Source organism: Melanostigma gelatinosum, assembly GCF_949748355.1.
Source record: "Melanostigma gelatinosum genome assembly, chromosome: 20".
NCBI lineage: Eukaryota > Metazoa > Chordata > Actinopteri > Perciformes > Zoarcidae > Melanostigma > Melanostigma gelatinosum.
In genome coordinates, this window is record NC_136653.1 from 7,109,679 (window position 1) to 7,131,165 (window position 21,487).

The 21,487-nt window shown below is 40.0% G+C and overlaps 4 protein-coding genes across 5 annotated transcripts; 1 reads left to right on the forward strand and 3 right to left on the reverse strand.

The window, feature by feature from the left end:
* Positions 1-490: 490 nt before the first annotated feature.
* On the reverse strand, positions 491-7,692 carry garem (GRB2 associated, regulator of MAPK1). 2 transcript variants are annotated; one of them, XM_079291870.1, is made up of 6 exons: positions 7,371-7,692; positions 5,913-6,053; positions 5,459-5,589; positions 3,798-4,982; positions 2,904-3,058; positions 491-2,592 (listed from the first exon to the last, which is right to left on the reverse strand). In XM_079291870.1, exons 1-6 carry the CDS (start codon positions 7,489-7,491, stop codon positions 1,752-1,754), a joined length of 2,574 nt encoding a protein of 857 aa, XP_079147996.1. In that variant the 5' UTR covers positions 7,492-7,692; the 3' UTR covers positions 491-1,751. The 2 variants fall into 2 exon arrangements, with proteins under 2 accessions (XP_079147996.1, XP_079147995.1); XM_079291869.1 differs by having other exon boundaries at positions 491-2,595.
* A 609-nt stretch (positions 7,693-8,301) lies between these two features.
* ncf2 (neutrophil cytosolic factor 2) lies at positions 8,302-12,558 on the forward strand (the record flags this gene model as incomplete). Its single annotated transcript, XM_079291673.1, has 14 exons — positions 8,302-8,475; positions 8,706-8,788; positions 8,975-9,083; positions 9,420-9,554; positions 10,056-10,163; positions 10,314-10,373; positions 10,517-10,560; positions 10,849-10,990; positions 11,145-11,210; positions 11,489-11,546; positions 11,656-11,815; positions 11,911-12,022; positions 12,197-12,314; positions 12,419-12,558. The coding sequence occupies 14 exons, from the start codon at positions 8,302-8,304 to the stop codon at positions 12,517-12,519; spliced, it is 1,470 nt and encodes a 489-aa protein (XP_079147799.1). The 3' UTR covers positions 12,520-12,558.
* A 274-nt stretch (positions 12,559-12,832) lies between these two features.
* dph2 (diphthamide biosynthesis 2) lies at positions 12,833-16,110 on the reverse strand. The gene is made up of 7 exons (XM_079291672.1): positions 16,018-16,110; positions 15,442-15,618; positions 15,131-15,243; positions 14,652-14,872; positions 13,637-14,326; positions 13,108-13,290; positions 12,833-12,971 (listed from the first exon to the last, which is right to left on the reverse strand). The coding sequence occupies exons 2-7, from the start codon at positions 15,589-15,591 to the stop codon at positions 12,844-12,846; spliced, it is 1,485 nt and encodes a 494-aa protein (XP_079147798.1). The 5' UTR covers positions 15,592-15,618; positions 16,018-16,110; the 3' UTR covers positions 12,833-12,843.
* Positions 16,111-16,521: 411 nt separating this feature from the next.
* Positions 16,522-21,061, reverse strand: mcur1 (mitochondrial calcium uniporter regulator 1). Its single transcript, XM_079291808.1, has 9 exons — positions 20,707-21,061; positions 19,483-19,596; positions 19,277-19,380; positions 18,547-18,648; positions 18,218-18,259; positions 18,003-18,074; positions 17,846-17,899; positions 17,440-17,554; positions 16,522-17,093 (listed from the first exon to the last, which is right to left on the reverse strand). The coding sequence occupies exons 1-9, from the start codon at positions 20,978-20,980 to the stop codon at positions 17,038-17,040; spliced, it is 933 nt and encodes a 310-aa protein (XP_079147934.1). The 5' UTR covers positions 20,981-21,061; the 3' UTR covers positions 16,522-17,037.
* Between the last annotated feature and the right edge of the window lie 426 nt (positions 21,062-21,487).

The window sequence follows — 21,487 nt, forward strand, 5'->3', positions numbered from 1 at the left end:
TGTACAGAATGTTAAACTAAAAATTGATATTTGAACATCAGATTTTTTTCTTAACAACAATAATTTCAACATTAGTAATAACTTTCTTTCAGAAAAAAGAAGAGAAAAAAAAAAGTCACATTAAATTTTCATTTACATAAAAAATATATCAAGTAAAATATGTAACAACCCACTGCAAAAAGTGAGGGGAAGAAATCAACAGGTGTTGGCCAACAGATCAGCCCTGGGCTGTAAAGGCTGTTGTTGCTGAGGCACCTTCATATATCTGCCACACCAACACACTGAAAATAACTATTCTGCATATTTTGCATTATGTTAAATACTGCATAAATAAATCAAGTCTGATTTAAGGCGACAGAGAAAATGTTTGGTACCAATAGAAACCAATATTTCATTGAGGCAGATCATTTTCAATTGTAGCTTACGTGCCTCTCAGGGCATGTTTAACATAACTATCCCCCCCCCCCCCCCCCCCAATGTTCATGTTGAGACGTTTGTATTCTCAAGACAAAAAGACTAAATGAAAATGTTCAGCCAAAGTGAAATATTATATATTTTAAGGTCTATGGGTTAAGGCGCAGAAAAGCGAACATTTAATAGTTTCTAGCATTAGAGCACACGTACAATACATACAATGAGAACAAAGGAGAAGTACCAAAGCGTGTAGTGCATTCACTCTCTTTTACACGTTTATATTTAATGACCTTAACTGCAATTAATAAGGCTGAAATCCACAAAAGTGCATGATGCATAATTTGTATTTTGTGTCAGGATGTCATCATTGGTTATTTCCATGTATGTTTTAGACAAAGGACATCATTTTATATATAATCATATAATTTTGTTAGGACCCAGTCAGTCTTTTTCTGCAATAGATAATCTCTAAAAAGTCGTTTTTTTTTTGGCAGAGATGTTTAAATTCAAAGCAATTAGCAATATAGTTGAACACAACTTTAAATGTAAAAAGTATTAATAAGACCTTGCCTGAGGAGAGTTCATAAATGGGACATGTTGTTGCACATGAGAGATCATAATCATTTGATTAGACTCTCACGAGCATCGTTGAGTGAAGTAGAATATCACAGCGAGAATGCAGATGCGATTTCTGAGCCCAGTTGGTTTAAATGCAACACTTTATCTCCTGAAACTAGACAGGAAGCCAACACTACCTGCGATCAGATGGCCGCACAGACAGCCACTCAAAGAACAAACAGTGCATACTTCCATTTGTCACTGACTGCATAACTATAGAATTGCAAGCTTTTTTTTTTGGCGGTTACCAAATTCAGCCAAATGTCCAATTGCCTATCGCCTACAAAATGTTTTTGAATATGGTAAATAAGCGACATATACCATCGTACGTCCTCTGCGCTCTTTTAGAAATCCTGGAAACAGCTTGTGATTCATGTTGTGATATTCCACTTTAAGGACAGAATGGTACAATGGCCTCATGAAGCAAACCTCTTGTCACACATCAGTGTTTTCTTTTACATTTGTCAGCTAACATTAGGATTGATGTGATGACATGTCCACTAGCAGGCTGTGGGGCAAAAGTAGCTGACATGGAAATGTCTCCATGAAAGTGCCGAATGGTTTCATTCAGTTAGTAAATAGCAGTCACAGACTTGAAGTCTTTCCCCGCAATATAGTAACAAGGACATAAATTCATATCATCCAAAAAGAAACTCTTTGTGGCTTGGTGTGCATAGCATATATACTGACGGCAAGAACTTAGTGTCGTATACTGTTAGTTATATCTTGGGCCTCCACCCATTTATGAACTGCATGAGTTTCTTGACCTGCAGTTTGCTTAGCTTGAAGTCCTCGGACAGAATGTCCTCGGTGAGCTGCAGGAGTAAATTCCCATCGATCCTCTCGGACACAAAAAGAGAAACAATGTCCTCTGGCAGGCCAATGAACCTCAGAGATTTGGACACCTCCTCGATAGAAAGGCCAGCCAGACTGGACGGGGGCTGCCACTGTGCAGCGGGGGGGGAGGATGGACAGACGGGAGTTAATGAGTCTTGTGTGGCCTGCTCATGTTGAGCAAGTGAGCAACGGGAGGTTTCCTGCTCACTGTCGCAGACGGAATCAGACAGTAAATCTGCGCTCTTCTGTGCGGCATTTGACTTTGGTGTCCTCGGCGGTAAGCTGGGACAGGAGAGGCTCTGCTTGGTGTTAGATTCTTCTATCGGCTTGTCTCTGTACATTTCCGAGTTGAAACTTGAAGATTTGGTGCAGAACTGATTCAGAGAAGCTTTCTGCGAGCTGAAGTCCTTCCTGCTGCGTGCGTGCTCTCGGCCGTCAAAGTCAACCAGGCTGGTTGTACAGGTTTTTGGGGTGCTTGGGGATCTCTTTCTGGGGTAACTGTAGTAACTTTGACAGCTGGCTGGTAGAAATTCCTCCATGCTGTGCGATTGTCCTCCACTGAAATGATTGGGCCATGACAACCTGGAGGACATCCCGTCTGAAGGCAGGCTACTGCTGGGCATTGTAGCGTTAGGCTCCGTGCTGTGGGATTTAACCCAGGTGCAGGGGTAGCACACTCGGCTTGGCTCATGTGGGTCGGCCGCCTCTTGCTCGGATGCTCTGCTGCTGATGGAAAAGTATAAAATGAATTTGTGGTATCAGAGCAACCCTTCAAGTAGACCTCATCATACATTTAAAAACTTGTCATTTTATATCTGATATACCGACTGGGGTAATTAAAAATGTGGGTTAAGGAGAACTTTTTATGGAACAGCTAAACATACAAATCATTCAAAAGATCTAGATGGATTTCAGGGGGAAGTTGAAGAAAATAAATAAATAATATCACAACATTGTTCTCTACAACTATGAAATGTCCTGCTTTATTCTTTCTATATTTAATGTGGGTGTAATTGGTGTCAGATGTTTCTTACATGTTGTGGAGGCCAGAAGAATAATAGGAGAGGGTCGGACTTGGAGACCGAGTGTCTTGCTGCAGTGGTTTAGTCGGGATGGGCACAGACGCCATCTGTTTCAAACTTCGTGGAGGAATTGGCGGGGCATTCAAAAGACGGCATTCTTCCTTCACCTAGAAAGGAAATGAACTTTGAAACTGAAGGCAAATTCAACACATTCATTTGTTTTCTGTAGAACTGAAGGTGTCAGACACTGCTTTAAATTATAATCCTTAAAATATCATGAAATCAAACCCCATGTTTTACTATTCATGGTCTGCAATTGATCTGCAATTGCCATTCATGTATTTACATTGAGTAATTCTCTCTGTATAGGAGTTTTTATTGGTAGTGGCAGAGTCCGCCATTCCCACTGCCACATTCAGATTGCCTTCCTAAGCACGAGGCATTTAAAGGGAAACAATGTATCAGTGACATCCAGTGCAATCTCATCTCGTTCAAACAGACTCATAGTTCGTCAGTCCCTCTTTAAAACTGTCTCAGCGCTGCACTAAGTTACAAACTGAACATCCTACTGCGTCACATTAGAAAAGCTTTCAACCGGCAAAACACGGGGTCACTTTTATAGTGAAGCAGCCACAGGAAACGCAATGTATTTGACACCACAATCAATGCTACACGGCAACATGGCATACATGGCAACCTTCTATCAGAAATCATGAAATCATTATTCAATTTTGAATGACTTCTTTCTGAAAACAATGCGAGTTTGTATAGTTGCACTGTAATCTAATACACCAGCTGTCTCGGTTCCATTTCTGACAAAGAAGCCACTGTTAAACTGCACTTGCTGTTACCACAGTAACCCGGGGAATCACAGAATCAACTTGAAGTCCGATAGATTATACTCACAGCTTCAGACTTGGGTGGAACTGGTGGTGGAGTAAGAGACGCATCTAAACTGGGTGTCGCACCGAGAGGACAAGTCACTGGGTATGACAGGGCTGCTGTTGTACCACAGCCATTGTTGACGCCTCGAGTTCCCTCGCTTACAGAAGCTTTTGGGATCTGACCTCTCAGCTGATCCAACCACAGCTCCTCATAGGGAATGTCCGACTTGTTGAGGGGTGGCTGTTGGCTTGTGCTGTCCATCAGTTCGGGGAAAAGGTGTTCATTTTCTCCCGAGTCTGAAGGGATGCTGTCAGAGGGAAGAAGAGCCCAGTCTCCACATAGTGTCATGCAGCCCTGCAAATTGACCTCACTGTTGCCGTGCAAGTTGTTGCCGTACACACACACAGATAGTCGGTGGAAGGACTGGGTGAGCTCCTCCCGGGCGTAAGTTAAAGAGCTGGGAATCTGCATGTGGTTGTGACAACCGTTGGAGCTGCTGCTGCCTCCGCTGCTTCCACTGCTTTTCTTCGGGCTCTTCCCATCGTCGTTCCAGTCGGTCCGCACGTCCCGGACGGCGCGAGAATAGTCGTCGATGTCGAACTGCTCCTGGCAGAAGGAGAACCAGCGATGCACCATGGGTTCTAGCCACAACTCTCCTTGCAGCAGTTCTTCTGGAATAACACATCTAGGCATGGCCATATGAAAGGGAAAATGGATGGGGATAATTTTGTTGCTTCGCAGGATGCAGCACACGACCACCGTCTTCGTCTGAATGTTGACCAGCTTGTAGCGATGACCCTCCCGGATGTGGTGGAGGTCATGCTGGTTGCGGGGTGGACTGCTGGGTACTGTGACATTGACGGGGAGACGGGTCTTCTCCACGATGTTCCGGATGATGTGCTCGCCGTCCTGCATCTGAAGCTCCAGCGGACTGCAGGTGCTGAACCTGCCTTTGCACTGGAAAGGCAGGCTGATGCTCTCATTGGTGCGATGGTTCATGCAGATCAAGCAGGGCATCTTGCTTCGGCCGATCTTGCTGATGGAGTTTAGCTTCCCGATCTTCTTCAAAATTGTGTTGAACCTTGATTTTTCTTTGGAGGTCTTGGAGTATAGGATCTCAGCCTGGCCCATTAATGTCAGTTCATCACCGGTGCACAGTGTTATGTTATAAACTTCAGTATCTTCATTGCATTCCCCTGAAGCCATCTGTGAAAAGACAACATAGGGCCTAAGTACTGAAGAATCTATGGAGAGCATTTTTTAAGTAAAATCCCCGTCAGTAAACATTAGGTTAGCACATTAACAATTGCTTTCTCTTTAGATTCTGTCACTGATTTATACAAGGAACTTGTTCTAAAAATAATGGTTTTGTTTCCCTTAATATTACTTATTAGTGTGGTTGAAAGACTGTCGTATCAAGAAACATCAAAGTAGAAATTGACCACAACAAAGACTATGTAATAAACCATTATAAATATTAATGGTGTCCGAACTTAAATCTACTTTGTGGAGCTGAATTTACGAGGAAAAAAGTATATCTAGTCTTTTATGGAAATCTTAGTTTATCAAATGCTTCTAATGTCAGAGTTGAAAGTCAGATATATAACATGGTATAAATAGTCCAAAAATATACAAACACTCCAGAAGCAATCATAATAATCCCGATAACACATTTGACGTACCTTAACATTGAAGGTGATTTCTTCCATGACGTATACCCTCTCAGGGAATGCTTTGGCCACCTCCTCCACGCTGTTGAAGTACTGCACAGGCTCCTTGACATCTCTGTCCTGCTCCAGTAACTTAAACTGACCTGAAGCAGGAAAAGATGGCTCAATGCAACTGACGGGTTAGAGCATAGATTGTGCTCATCAGGGCAAGTATGTTTTGGGGAAACAGCTTCACATTGTTCCTATGATGATAAACCAAAACTCCTTTCAAAATGTCTCATGCATTTTCTAGGGCTGCAGCACAGAGGTCAAAGATTTGAATCATTATTAGAGGAGCCCCCGATTCAAACACCATGTTGTCAGTGTAAGAAAGCACCTGCCTTTTTTTCTCGTTTTGATATATACAAAGAGAGATCGTCAAAAGACAATGGCAAGAGCATTGAGCGTCCATGCAGCTGTAGCTCACCTTCATAGTGTACTGGGATCTCTATTTTGGGCCCAATGACATAGTGTCCCTCCTCCAGACTGTGAGCAGTAATAGTCGTCCACTGACGGCAGGAATGAATCAAGAGGTAGTCATTGTCTCTGAGCCCTTCAACCAACTGGCCTGGAGGAATGAAAACAACAAGCAGAACACAGATTTTACCTTTCAAAGAATTATTGTAATACCGCACGGTACAGTAGACAACATATCAAATTGTACATCACTAAATCTAACGTCTGATGTACTCACTGCACAATCAAAATCTCAACTCTTAAAATAGCATAACTGTCATAACATGTTTCGTTATTACACCTGCTAAAATGAACAGCAAAATGCTGTTAAAATATAAAGTATGATAACTCAAGACACTGATGGTCTAGGTTTTCTTTGGAGTTGTGATATATCTAGTCACTGTGTTTCAGCACTTACTGTATAAATCGGCCTGATTAGTGTGGGTCACAGCAGCAAAATCACTTTTTTAGCATCCATGATTATGCCAAACAATAAAGTCAGTCTCCTGAGAAATGCCTTGATTACTCTTTTCTTTTTTTAAACCGCTTGGGAGCCTCGCAGGCTGCTCCACTCAGGCAAATGCACTGGATTACTGAGCACACTCAAACCCTATCCTCCACGGACAACGACAAATGCCTTAATCCATACCTCTAAAAAAGCAAGCGCTCCCATTTAAAAAACACAACACACCACCACTGTTCTGCATGGGACACTGAGCAGAATGTGACAGAAAGTGGGACGATAGAGATGAAATAATTGTTGATGGTCTCATAATGGCTTCATTTTCATAGTACATAACACAACAGGCATGTTTGTCATTACACAACTGTTGGGCAAAACGGCTGTAATGTGGGGTCAGGGAATTTACCTCTACATCAATCTGTAGTGTTGTTCTACGTTCACCTTCATGTAAGTTTACTGTATTGTTTTGCATAAATGAGTCTTTCATTGTACCCAGGAGACACTGCACATGTGCCTTTACAGTAGAATTATTTGCACATATTTCCAAGCAGTCACCGAGTTGCACAATTAACAGTCTTCTGTCCCTTACTATGTTGTCCCTAACTCGAAATACTATTAAAACAGTAGTTGGTTTTATTCTAATTGACTGCCTTTACTGACATGGCTACAGAGAGAAGGCAGTGAGGCAACACTGACTAACTTAGCAAACATAATTAACTTATTTGGTGAGATTTCCACGACAGATACAAGGGTTCAAATACAGTGACGCAATATCAATCGTTAACAAATGTTAACCCTTTACGTTAATGTGACACTTTTGTTGGGAATTAATACGATACAGTGACAAAATCAGCCTCTAAAAAAGTTGGTTCAGTTTAGCTTTAACGCACGTTAGTTTACCTTAGCTGCTAACTAGCACTTAGCAGCTAGCAAAAGAAAACTTAGTAGTGACAGCAAGTTACTAACCGTTATCCAGCTTGGCAATTTGAGGCAACCTATAAGCACTGACAAGTTGATCTAATGGTAGAGATGTCGTGCTCCATGTGACCTCTTTTACATTGTTGTACAACATTGTTCCAAGGTCCATTTTGCTAGCTTACATTAGCCAACTGTGGAGCTAGCTAGTAATGTGTAAACACGGTCACAAAGGGCTACTCAAAGCGAACCCACTGAAGAGTACATCAACTCGCCATCTACAGCTTAATGTTTGGCACGTTTCTTATAAATCGTCGCATATTTCCCTTTGCATTGGCCTACGTATCATTAAGGTCCGTTGTCTCATTATGTTGCAGAGACATGTTGTTTGTTTAGCTCGCAACGACTGCATCAGGGCAACTGGTCTAAAGTTAACCTGATGAATAACGGAAATACGTTTTTATCCTTTTAAAATAAAAGCATCATTTACATTGGGACACACAAAAGAGGGAACACATGCAACAACACAAAACACTTATCATCCTCTCTCAGTGAAATTGTTTAATTGCTTTCACGAGCAATGTATTTTTAAGTTCTTTACCGGAAGTTCTAGTTTTGTACTACCACGGTTGACACCGACGTTTATAACAAAAATAAAAGAAGGCAAAACAAAGACAATCTAATCCAAAAATAAAACTCCACCTAGGGCACCAGATGTAGGACTTTTAAATCATAATGAAGGAAAACAGTTCACCAATTTCCAATTGCGTATCTTTGTCTGTGTATTAATAATGACTCTCCTAAATATATGTCAAAGTTATGACAAGTTAAATGCCAGACAACAACCATTGGCCCTTCAAACCTGGTAGTGGTGCAGATGCAAATGTACTTGCATTTCCTCACACTTCCTGAACTAGCTGGTACAAATCAGAAGAGCTTCCTGAATTTGCTCTACAGCTCAGTGTACTCCAAACCAGCCACTATGTCTTATGTGGACACTTTGCGCCAGTGGGACCAGGCTGTAACTTGCGTTGACAGACAGGATTTAACAGAGGCGCTCAGGATTTTCCTGGCTATCCAGGAGCCAAACTCCAAAATTTATTTTGACATTGGCTGTCTCCATCTTCTTAACCAAGACCTGGATGCTGCTGAAAAGGTATGTCTGACGTTTTGTTGGTAAAGTGCGAGACAAAACATTCAAACAATTATCTGCGTTTATTTGTTTTTGCAACATTGCTCATCAAATAGTTCAATCTAGTTTGGATGTCGCTGATAAAGATGAGATGAAATGCTTTGATATATTTGCAGTCTGAAAGCACGAGTCACTGAGAAAGAAGAAGTGGGTTTACCATTGAGGAAGTTAATGTGTTTTCTTGTGTTTCTCAGGCGTTTGATTGCAGCATAGGCAAGGATGAGCATTTGGCTGTTGCCTTCTTTCAAAGAGGAACGACGTTTTACAGAAAGAAGAGGCAAGTCACACCAGACAAGACAATGGCCACGTTCATTATTCATTTATAACATTGTAATTTAAAGAATACTAGTATGCTTTGAAGATCATGAAATGTGCTTCCTAGTCACTACTCTATTTTTTAAAATATCTTTTTGTGGTTTATTACATGCAAAATTAATGAACTGGATTGTGTTCATATTCAAAGGTATGAGGAGAGTTTAGCTGATTTCCAGCAAGCCTTCAAAGCACTTAGAAGCAACCAACTGATAGATTACAAAGCACTTGGCCTCAGATACAAATTATATGCATGTGAGGTAAGTATTAAAAAGCATCCAATCATTTTGATATGTTCTTGTAAAGCCTCATTATTATGTAAATTGACATATTAGACTATTCTTCTCTATTCACACTACTGTCAAACAGCTGAGAAACATACAGTGCATTCATTTTCTAATCTGCCCTGATGGCTAATTTGATGTTAAAAAAAACAATGGTTCAAAAATAGTTTGTCTGCTTTTATTTGACGCTGTTGTCATTCTTTCAAAGTACAGTTTGACACACTTTCACTCCTTAATGATGAGTGGATTTCAAATGTTTCAAATGAAAACAGTGACAAGCATCTAATACAATATCAATGTTTCCTGCCACAGGTTCTCCTCAATATGGCTCTGTCTGAGGCCCAGCTGGGTAACTGGGAAAAAGCCCACGACAACCTTGTGAAGGCTCTCAACTACAAGACAGATGCCAAGCTCAATATCATCGACAGAGCTCTGGACTCCGCCCTGGTCAGTTAACATGCAATAACTATTATTTATAAAAGAAAATAACAGGCCTCACCCATTACAAAATCTTGGGATTTGAGCTACCAGAATATTTTGTTTAGTTAGTCAATATCTCTATATGTGATCATATTCATGACAAAGAATGATATGTATTCAGCTGTCAGAGTGGGTCAGATTGAAACAAACCCAGATTTATCAACTTTCTGGGCGAGATTGCAACTCTTCAGAGCAACCTGATGCATCTTCCCACAGATCAGATAAGGCTTTTTAAAGAAGCTTTGCTTCACATTCTCTTGCCGTGAACAATTACTAATAAAAGCCCGATATCATCCAGTGTATTTGCAAATACATGTTCATTAACATCAGTCAACGATGAGGCATGGAGAGTGCTATTAGTTTCGATATGTAGCTCAAAGTGATACTCTGTTGAATCAGAATTTTCTGGCATGTCAGAAATACTTCATGAATATTATAATCTCCATTGCAATCCGTTTTCACCAACAGAAGCAGAAACTTTTCAAGCCAGTCGAGTTCCCATCGAAAGTGCTATTTAAACCGAATAAGCACTATGTTGCTGAGCTGGAGAAGAAGGACTACCTGGGCAAAGCAAAGGTAACAGTTGGTACATTATTCACAGTCAATGTGATATCAGCTCCATTCAACTTCACCTGAGTGCAGCTCGTCTAATTCACTTAAATGTCAATCACTTAAAACAAAAAATATTTCCATACATAACCTACATTTTTCCTCTGCTGTCTTCAGGTTGTTGCCTCGGTGGTTCCTCAGGATGCCTTCTCTGGATTTGCCCCCTTACAGCCACAGGTGACATTTGGGCTCTTCTTTGGCCATTAAAAGCGAACAAAGACATTCAAATCTCATGACATAGAAATTGGTTACTATGAGCTTATGTTACAGAGCTTCAATCTCTACTGATTGGATGCTGTGTTTTTGCTTGCATCTGGCAGGTTGAAGATGGTCCAACTCGTCCAAAAGAACCTGAGGTTTTGAGGTACAACAGGTCACTTTGAAGCCGTAGAAACCCGATGGTCTCCACGCACACGTTATATTTAAAATGTGTTCATTCATTTGAATTCTTTAAAGATATAATTTGTTTACAGTTGTTCAATTTCAGCCTCATTGCAGGAAAAAGGGATTGCAAATGAACTTATTACTTGGGGAGATTTTTGTGATAGATAGCGGAATCACTATGTAGAACTCTATTGTTGTACCGTCAACACTCAAGACGAGTGTGCCAGCAGAGCTCTTGATGCCATGTGGATGTCTGCTGTCCTCACAGGGCTTTAGAAGGAGAACCCCACACCGTCCTGTTCAAGTTTGTTCCCGAGACCAGTGATGAGTTGGCTGTAGTGCCGGGCAATATTGTGTTTGTACTGCAGAAGGGTGCCGACAACTGGGCATCTGTGATCTTCAACGAAAGAGTAAGGCCACTACAGAATCTGTACATCTGCAACCACTATGCTAGTGTGTCCATCAATAGCTCTGGTTGGCTTTTTTGTTGTTATGAAATATGCACATAAAACCATTATTCATGTCACTTTCAATTCGGAGTATTCATCATTATGTCGATTACAGAGGGGACTTGTTCCTTCCAATTACCTGGAGCGGTTGGAGATGTCCTTGGCTTCCAAACAGAATGAGGCGAGTCATTTTTAAGAGGATTGTTTCTTGTTTTGTAGATTGCTTATTGTTTTTAAAAGCGATGTAGTCTCTTGTAGTCAAACGGTTTGCTCTGAGACTTTAACATGTTTGTTAAATACATCATCAGTAGTCTTGTTTTACTTGCCTATGCATACTCTGCAGTTTACAATAGTGGCAACTGGTGCAAATGTGGTGTTTGTTCCAAGTTTTTCTAGAACGCAATTACATCTTTATTTATTTTCGGCTTTGAATGGTATTATTTGGATGGTACCAATCAGGGCCATGGGATACCTCAGCCTCCAAGTGGAGAACCACCCACCAGACCTGAGAGGAAAGGTAAACCTATCTGACACATGGATTTAGCAAACTTTAGTAACTACAGGCACCATTCTCTGATTGGTGCTGAATAGCATTCCCTTTGACCAACTCATTCTCTGTATTTAAGGTCTGACTCCTAGTGAACAGCCTACCGACAACTTGTGTATCGTCAAAGTCCATTTCACATTCAACTTTGCTGTCTCAGTACCACCTGGGTCTCCCTACGCAGTACTGATGGAGAAAATCAGCAACAAACTGAATCTCCCGTCGACTGCAATCACTTTGAGGTAAGGTGCACATTTAAAAAGATCTTCCAGTTTAACTGAAACATTGTATTACTGATAAGAGTACAAAATGACACTCTTTGTTTTTTGCCATTTAGTTTAACCTCCGAGTTAACGGAACAAAGTGTAATCACCCCCAGCACAGATATGGAAAGTGTGTGGCGGCGTGCCAGAGGTCTGCGCATCACCCTGTGGTGTGACGCCAAAGAGGTAAGTAGTGGTCCATTGTTGTGCATTAGGTTATGGGCTACTATTCCTGTATTCACGGAGTGAAAGTTAGATCATGTATCATGATGCCAGTGCAAAACAAGATTTTATTTTTCCGCTTCAGTTATTATGAAATCGAACAACAAATGATTAACGATATGCAATTTGTGTTTTCAGCAAACTGATGTAAATCCACAGAGTGAGGTTCCCTTGGTGGCACTTCATTCCTATGAGTCGCCAAACCCGGAGGATCTCAACTTTCATCAAGGCGATACAATCACATTACTCTCCAGAGGTGAGACTCCTTTCTTTTTGGCCATATAGATCCCAAATATTTAAAAAAAATACTGTGATTTGTCTGAGAAATAGGATTTTAATATATTTCTTTCTTTTTTTTAGTTAACCAGGACTGGTTGGAAGGCCAATGTAATGGGAACACTGGTATATTTCCTGCATCCTTTGTGGAAGAAGTTCCTGTCAGTGGCCAGTCATTAATATAAATCCTGAAAAGCGGTCAGGAACCCAAAACCATTTCAGAACCAACTACATTTGATGAATCGGGGTCCACATATTGTTCAGTAATGCAACTTTTGAACGCTTTCATTAAATGAATTCCCTTTTTCACAATGAATACATTTGGACAAGTGTGAAATGTTGTAATCATAGGTTTCATTCTATAATTCAGAAAGTAATGAGATGAAAAATAGTGATATCTGAGATTGGTTTTATGAAAACATACTACTTACAGCTTCCTAATTTTAAAAAACCAATATAAATTTAACATCTGCAGGCATGATTAAATAATCTTAGAGTCCTCGTGTGCGTCACGGAGACGTTCCTTCCTCTTCATAGGCAATAGCTATTCCTCTCCTGCCCTCTACTGCCTTCACCACAGGTGTCTCTCCCAACTTCTCCTCTAAGCCACGCCAGCTTCGTTCTGCCAGAAAAGACGCTGAAAAGAGAAACAAAATGTGTTTGTTTGATTGAACAATCATTGTATGTGTGCAGAACTCTACAATAAACTCAGATGTATGGAAATGAATTCAAACAGTGTCTTATGTGCAGCAGACTCTGTGACCGCCTCATACCAGCTGAGTTTGCGTTGGCTACAGTCAGCGTCTGGTTCCTGAGGACCACGGAGGAGCCGAATGAAGACACTGCAGGCTCACTGCTCAGCAGGTTGTGGCTTCGCAGAGCTCCTGTGATTAAAGACACATCCGTCTCATCGTCCTCCTCCTGCCGATCGGACAGGGGCACATGGCTCTGTCCACCTGGTGAAAGTTTGAGATCAAAAAAGAATAAATTAGATGGAGCTAAATTATTATATAGCCTTCACTCGGCTACTGGTGATAAAATGTCTGGATAATAAAGATATAGAACTGTATTCATATTGGGGAGAGGAGGCAGACTCTTGTATTTAACTTTGATATTTTTTGTTCTTGATCTAAACAAAATGCAACATCCTCCCCCTAATATCTATAAGTGCATATATCTAACATTTAATCACAATAATGAGGCGCTTTATAATATTATTAAGATCCACATTGTACTTATTATACGGTCCTTTAACATAAAGTAAGTTCAGAGGAGTTGATTTAAGACAGATTGTCATCCAACCTGGCAGGAGACGTCGAAAGTCCGTGACGTATTCCTCTGACCACTCCCTCTTCTTGTTGCAGGCCACCTCCATCTCAAACGGCGTTACAACAGGTTTATAGAACTCACTGGAGTCCAGCAGTGAGTTCTCTGGACACGCAATTAAAACAAAAATGTCAATTTCAAGAAAGTTTGCTAGTTTGGGCACGTTCAGTTTCCCCATGGCGAACACATAGCTCTTCTTGCCAGCTCCTTTGATGGTCTCCTTCAACTGCTGGATGATGCTGAGGTAGTCGGCCACCCCGAGTGTGCCAACGAGGATGCCAACCACATGAGCATCTTTGGCCCTTTCTATAGTGTAATATCGCTTCATCAGAGCACGGTTGACACTCACTGACTCAGTCCTGCCCGTCATTTTTACTGGGTCAAAAGAAGTAAATGAGCAGCGATTCCACGTCATCATGAAGTTTCTCAGCGTTGCTCCCTCCTGGCCGACATAGAACATACTGTAATCCGTGATGCCTGAACCACCTTTCAAGGTGAACCGCCTTCCAAACTGATAAACAACCTGGCTGTTGTCTCGCTCTGACAGGCGGGTGTCGTCGTGTTGTCTTTTAATCTGGCCGTGACTGTAACACTGCTCCCCTTCGACAACTAGTTCTGAAACGACAATGTTTGGATACTCTGGCAACAGGAGCGTCATAAGTTCATCTGAAAAACACAAAAAAAAACACGTATTCAGTCCCTGAGAGGAAATCATTAACAAACCTTTAGAAAGCTTAAGATGTGGATCTGCAAGATTTCAATAAGTTCTACCTTAACTCAAATATGACTTAACTGGATTTAGTATTTTTGAGGACGCGAATAGCTATATTAACAAAAACTGTCAATTTGTCCTACTATTCATCTAAAAGCTGTCCTATTTCCTTAAAAAAAATCATGATTTGAAAGATGACTGGTTAGATAAACATGAATACTGCTCAGTACAGCAGAATAAATATAAATCATCCCTTTCATACATCGCATAAGTATTTACTTATTGCATGAACATAGTTGACGTCATAGAGGATGACGATGTGACTCTGGGTGTCAGGGTGGAGGTCTCTGAAGGCAGAGGTGCACTTCTCAAGATCCACCGGTCTTCGCTCAAAGACGTACATCAGCGGCAGCCTCTTAGACGGGCTGAGGCAGGCGCTGCCGTAGTGCACGATGCAGTCGGCTCCAACGTGTTCCGCAGCCACCTCGTCCACACAGCAGCTGCTCAAGAGAATCAAACACCGTGATCATAGCATTCAACTCATTTATACTCACAGTAGAGCAGCTAAAACTGATATTTTTAAGTTCAACAAGCCACTGTAGTGAGGATACACCAGTAAAGGTAAAACTGGCCACTGCTTTTTTTTCTCCACTTCACTTAGTATGAAGAATCAAAGCACTAACAATGACATAAGCATAGTGCAGGCAATGCATAATTAAACCAAGTGAGACTTTTCTCAGCTAAACCTGGTGAGTTACCTGCCATAGGATGTATCTCCCAAAATGAACGGCTTGGCGTTACTGTTCCTCTCAATCTCCACTGCTACTGCAACTGAATCCACCAGCAGCTCATCAGGGAACTGCAGCGCAACCTGTGCACAAAACCAGTTTAGACAAATAAACCTTTAAAACGTTTATCCGACATTCCTGCAACATTCATGCATCATATCTGTTTAAGTGAAAACCCTTATTATACAGCTTTTTAACAAGAATTGTGTTGTCCTTTCATGTATTTATATACAAATGAGCTTATATATTTACATGCCTAAATGGAGAAAGTATGTCCTCACTTTTTCAAACTGACGCTCACTGATGAAGTCGCACGTCTCCTTAATCTGATACAACTCTTCAAGTTTCTCCAGAGGCGTATTTGTCTTCACTGTGACGTCTACCACACGGTGGATTACGGTTTCCGAGCTGGTGCTAAACGCGTCAGCCATTGTTGCATAGGAAACACGCAGCAGTGCCTGTAAAAAAACACAATAACCCACAACATATCATGCATCATATCAGTTGGTGACAAAGCAGCAAAGCTGTTGAAAATAGAGCTAACATTGCCTAAATCCTTAATGGTTTAACGTTACTGTGCCAGCGAAAGTACGTCTGAGTGAACTAGAGTCGAGTAAAGTTAACATTATATTTACGGTAACCCACTCAGATTACTGGCAATATTGTTACATTTAGGAATGACTGAATGAAGCAAAACTGTAACCACTTCAAAATCCCTTAACGTTACCTGCCAGCTATGGCGTTACTTTGGTTCCGCCTGCTAGCTTAGCCGCTAGCTGGTCTGTCTTTAAAATATGAGTTATTACAACAAACTATCATTCACAACTTACATTTACAACGCATTCATGTAAACTTACAATTTAATGTCATGTGGGTATTTGTTGACGGATGAGCGCGTCTTTGACATCTACACACGTGTCAGCAGTGGGGAACACATTTTTCGTTACGCAGTTCCTTGAGGACAAGCATTTCCGGTTCACACGTTTTTCAAAGTAAGAGTCACGGCACACAAGCAATGACATGCTTTGTCAGCTGTGTATTTTCCTGGCATTATCTACCTCAAGATAACTCATATTTCTCCTCTACTCACCCCTGACATTAAAAATATATTACTGTCACTGATAAAACTTGATCAATTTTCCAGATTTCTGAGTTGCAGAACACACATATCACATGTTATGTTCGGCCACTGTAAAGATTATCAACATAACAATAATCAATTGAAACACAGAGAAGACAGTAAATAAACACGCGTTTACAGAAGACTTATGATGTTGAGCAGAGTTAGCCAGTTCCCCAACAACAGTAATCAAATATATCCCAAAACAACATTTTCATTTGAAAGAGACACTGGCAAAAAGTTTACATTTATTGACAATTCATTTTATTAAAATAATCAATTCATCATGTTAAAACAAGTCCACAAAGCATAAAGATAGATATCTGTGATAATATAGCTTAGTGGTTGACAGTCACAGTGACCCATTCTTCTTCTGATATTCTATACAGATTGATATATACATACAAAATAAAAAATAAAAATGAAGTTTCTTTCTTGGACAATAAATTTAAAATAATAATAAAATTGGACTTACTGAAACTTTTAAGTCTATTTATCAAGTAAGTTCCAGCAGCCAACAAAGAACCATGGTTCATAGTTAAAACATGAATCGGCTCTGAGGGGGTAACTAATCAATTATAAGAGTTACAATTGAATTATTGTGAAAACTTTGTCAAGTGATCTGTGGGCAGAGCCTCTATTTCATAACTCCTACTTCTGAGAAAAGAACAAGATTGCACCAATGACTGCAAACCTTCTGACATAAAAGACATTTGGCAGATCCAGGGGATTTGAAAGTTGAAAATCATGGTCCTGCTTACATCCAAATACGATAGAAACCCAAGACCACCGTGAGACATGTGAACACTGAACCTAAAAGAGGAATAAAGCATAGGTCAATCATTCGCCTACTTAAGTCACAGTCATATATACTTCATTTTTATTCTGACAAATGGTTTACATTGAAAATTCTGTTTCCTGGAAATTTTAACTTAGACACACAAAATGAGCACTTTATTGTATTGAATATGTTTTAATGAATAATGCTTAATGTTTAAATTGCAATAGTTGTACCGACATTAACCCACTTAAAAGACTGTTTCTTCCCCACTGCAATAAAGACTGAACAGTTTCCATTAAATATGAATTATTTGACAGCCCAAGCTCTCAGTGCTATGATCTCTGACTCCACATAACAACAATGCACAATATATCCTACCTGCAAGGTATTTTATAGTATCCAGTTTATGAGATTCTAACATGGTTTTCAAACCAGCCACTTCGGTGTCTATTTTCATGTTGGTCTGAGTTAAATGACGATCTTGGTCTGCTGTCTGTAAAAAGGAGAGCATTAAAGATAAGACATGAACATTAAAGATAAGACCAAAGACCTACCAGGTATTTATAACTGACATTGCAAAAGCTTTGAGTATATTAAAGTATACATATACATTTTGCACAACAGTGTATTGTATAGGCTGTCACGTTTATCTAAAAGAACACCTGTCATAACTGTACCCGACACCGTCTACTGTATCATCGTCTGACCAGGTTGTACATTATGGAGATAACCATGAATTTAAGATTAGATGTGAACGTGGACGGTGTCGTGCACACATACAAACCATTTCCATTATCTCAGTTCGCGTTTCTAGAAGCATCTTCTCATGCCCTACTTTCTGAAAATGATAAACAATGTTTGATTTAGAAGAGAAATATAAAGATGAAAAAAAGGCACTCGACAGATCTCCAAACGCATATTTAATGCTCTCAGGCACTTACCAATTCTTTTGAACGACTTTTCTCCAAATTCATCTCCATAATAGAGTCAGAGCGCACTTTATTCATGACATCCTGCAAGGTGGCAGTGGAGAGACACAAAGGAAAGTCATATATAAACATCTTGGAGGAGACAAAGATGATGAAATGCTTCTAAATGAATGCGTCTACCACCAAACTTGGACATAAAGTGATTTGAGTAAATCAGAATGACTTACAGCAAGTTGGACCTTGAACTGCAACAACTGGATCTTGAGTTTCTGGAATAAATGTTAAAACATCAAACATCTTAAATCATATGAATCAGAAAACAGCCAGAAAATACTGCACAGCACAGTTATTCATGTAAGACTTACTTACTACTTACTAACTTGCACTCCTTTATTAGCTGGCATAACTGATTTTTATATATTTAAATTCTTATGATTGTGCTTTATATTTTTTATTCAGATTATTGATTTGACCATTCAATTGTCCAACATGAATATATTCTAGGTGCAGTGCAGCAATTTCCTTTGGGAAACGGCTTGATAATAAACACACTTACCTCATTCTCTGCCAGTAGAGTAGTGAACTCGCTCTTCTCAAGGATTATCATGTCCTTCTTCACAGACGCTATTTGAGACATCACACGCTGCAACATGATCTCCTGCCAGAATTTGCAGCAAAAGTTTAAAAACGAAAAAAAACATAGCTATGCAAAGCAAAATTACTCATCTGGTATGGAGAATGAGAACCACTGGCAACCCTGCAAGCCGTCAGGATGGTATGTCAGCTTTCTTTCTGGACTTTTTGGTCTCACACATCCCTCACTGAGACTTGATAGTGAGTACGGAGAGTTATTTTTAAAACTAATAAGGCATCAAGGTAAATCAAAAAGATAAAACAATTAGTTTTACAGTTCACACAGATTCACAGTTTCCCAGGTTAGTGGTGGGCTTTTTCAATCAAAATCCAGAGAATATATTTTTATTTATTTGCAATGTGCATTTTTTTTTTTCAAACAAAGAGGAAATACTACATAATTATTTATAATACTATACTATATTGCACTTTGACACAAAGAAGCACATATTGAACTCCTAAATGAACCATTATTTGGATTTAATAAATGTGCTGTGGAAGATAAACACAATGGTCTCGGTTCAGTGACCTTTACGGGACATGAGGCACAGCGTTTTCAGTGATAGCGCAGAATCAAACAGATGGTGACATACAGTCGTGTTTATTTCTGTATTTTGCAGGTACAAGAAACAAACCTCCTCCGACAGTCTCACCTGGTGCACTTTTGTTACCATGTCATTATAGATGACTTCCATGTTAGAGTTCGTCATCCTCACCAGCACTTTAACCATCACCTCAGCTTGCTGAGTCGTGAAGCCTGTTCAATGAATGTGTATTAATGAGGAAAGTCGACAGCTTGTTTTTGACAAAGCAGAGTAATATTGTGAAATTGTTTTGGAAGTGACAAATAAAGGCAAACCATTTTTCTCAAAGAGTCGCACCACCGCATGGGTATCAAAAAACAGCTTCCCGCCTTCAGTCTTTGGAACATCTTGTCTCAGATACTGGGGGCCTTGGATGGAGGTACTCAGCTCTGAAATCAATGATATGAAGATGGAAGTGATTAGACAGGAAATTAAGCATTAACCAGATACCAGAACTGTAGAAATATTACTTTTCCCCTTCCTTTCTTTTTTGCAATGTCACTGCATATTTTAACACTATCCCATTTGTTTGTATATATGCAACTTCCACCTTGACGCTTTGCAATAAAGCAATGTAAACTATATTTTCCACATTATGTAAGCAATGACATGACTAATAACACAAACTGTTTTTAAGACAGAGTTTGCCTATTTAAAATTACAAACCACACATATAATAGATTATACATATATTTGTAAATATAATAAGTATATGTTTGTAAAGCAAATTTAAGAAAATGTTGAACGAATACACTCGCATACTCCAGCACTTACTCATTTTGTGAAAGAATTGATAGCTGTGTAAGTGCATGGCTGTTTTAATTTGCATATTTGATATGTTTTGTCATTGTGATACCCCGATACATTCCATGTCACTTATTTTACTGCTTTATTATGTCCATTACAACAACAATAACCATCAGGACATGTGGTGGGTGACTACAGGTTGGACCAAATTCTTATTATTCTTACCAAAGTTTAAAGATAGTTCATTGATGACGCATTTACATATAAAAAAACAACACTAAACACACCTGAAAACAATGGGAGGCCATGTGGCATATTATGTAAATACAGCGTGGGGATGTGGGCAAAGGTTTCTACTAAAAACATTGTAGATTTTGCATCAGGGTCTGGATTTAGAGACATCTAGAAAACACTGACTTGGTTATAATGTTGGAGCATTCAACTGTTTTTTTTTTTTACATTTTATCCATGGAATCAGTACAAGTAGAGGAGCTTTTATTTTGACACTTAACCAAGAGATCACGAATTTAGGACAGGTGTAACAGTCAGACATGTCTGGTGAGCATATGTCGCGTGGTGGATTAGAAAGGGCACGTAACTGTCGATACATGCAAAAAGTATCGTTTATGCCCATTCAAGCACATACTGGGGCTATTACGTTATCTTATAAGCGGGTTCACAGTGGAGATAATTGACGTTTACAGCTAGCTACGTTTACGCTTTTGCTAAAGAGACCAAATGAATCTAGTTACCTCTGGCGGACGTCTGTGATGCAGAAATGTGCATCATCTTCAGTCCGGCTCGCCTCTCTCTCCAGAACGGCTTCTCAAAGTTCATCAAAGGTGGAATGACGATGCATCGGACACACGGTGATTCGTTGACAGCAGTCAAACCCGACATGTTTGGGGAAATGGTCGCTGTCACAAAATTGCTAACTCTGTTTTGCTTCAAATAAAGGTCATACCGGTTTTCTGGGTGGTTAACACCCAACCGTTTGAGTCGCGAATGACACTGCTTGAGCACCATTGTCGAGGCTTGTGTCACGCCAGCAGCTGGGCTGTGGAAATCCAGAGCGCAGTACTGCCTCTCTGTTGCGGCTGCATTGAAACTTTTCACCGAGTTATTGCCGCCCTATCAACACGTCAGACGTGGTTCACATGAAACGTCCCCACGTCCGGTCACACACTTCAAAATAAAGCTCACGTGTGTCATAAATGCGTTACTTGTATGTTTATTGGGGATGGGGATGGCAGCAAAAGCAGCAAAAGCTACATTGGCTGGTAGGCATCAGACTGTTACCAAATAAAACTGAAACAAAAAGCTCTTAATCATCTATTTATTTCGAGTTTTAACTGTAGAGTTTTTAATCAAACCCTTGGTGTATATTTTGTTTTTGCATAATGATATAAAATAACAGTAACTAGTCTTTAATGATGTCTGTATAATTGCATTTGATGGCTCAGTTTGTATTTCCTCCTTTTCAGATTGAATTTCCTTAACACCAAATGATTATTCTGTCATTTCACCATAATA

Bases quoted from the DNA above. Each gene is read 5' to 3' on its own strand.
- garem (XM_079291869.1), bottom strand. From the start codon at position 7,491: ATGGACCTTGGAACAATGTTGTACAACAATGTAAAAGAGGTCACATGG. The intron at 4,983-5,458 runs GTACGTCAAATG...GTCTTTTCACAG, and splicing joins AAATCACCTTCAATGTTAAG to ATGGCTTCAGGGGAATGCAA. The intron at 2,596-2,903 runs GTAAGAAACATC...CTTTTCCATCAG, and splicing joins TCTTCTGGCCTCCACAACAT to CAGCAGAGCATCCGAGCAAG.
- dph2 (XM_079291672.1), bottom strand. From the start codon at position 15,591: ATGGCTGACGCGTTTAGCACCAGCTCGGAAACCGTAATCCACCGTGTG. The intron at 15,244-15,441 runs GTGAGGACATAC...TTTTGTGCACAG, and splicing joins GTGAGCGTCAGTTTGAAAAA to GTTGCGCTGCAGTTCCCTGA. The intron at 14,873-15,130 runs GTAACTCACCAG...TCTCTTGAGCAG, and splicing joins GGAGATACATCCTATGGCAG to CTGCTGTGTGGACGAGGTGG.
- mcur1 (XM_079291808.1), bottom strand. From the start codon at position 20,980: ATGGTGCTCAAGCAGTGTCATTCGCGACTCAAACGGTTGGGTGTTAAC. The intron at 19,597-20,706 runs GTAACTAGATTC...CATTGATTTCAG, and splicing joins ATCACAGACGTCCGCCAGAG to AGCTGAGTACCTCCATCCAA. The intron at 19,381-19,482 runs GTTTGCCTTTAT...TTCATTGAACAG, and splicing joins GCGACTCTTTGAGAAAAATG to GCTTCACGACTCAGCAAGCT.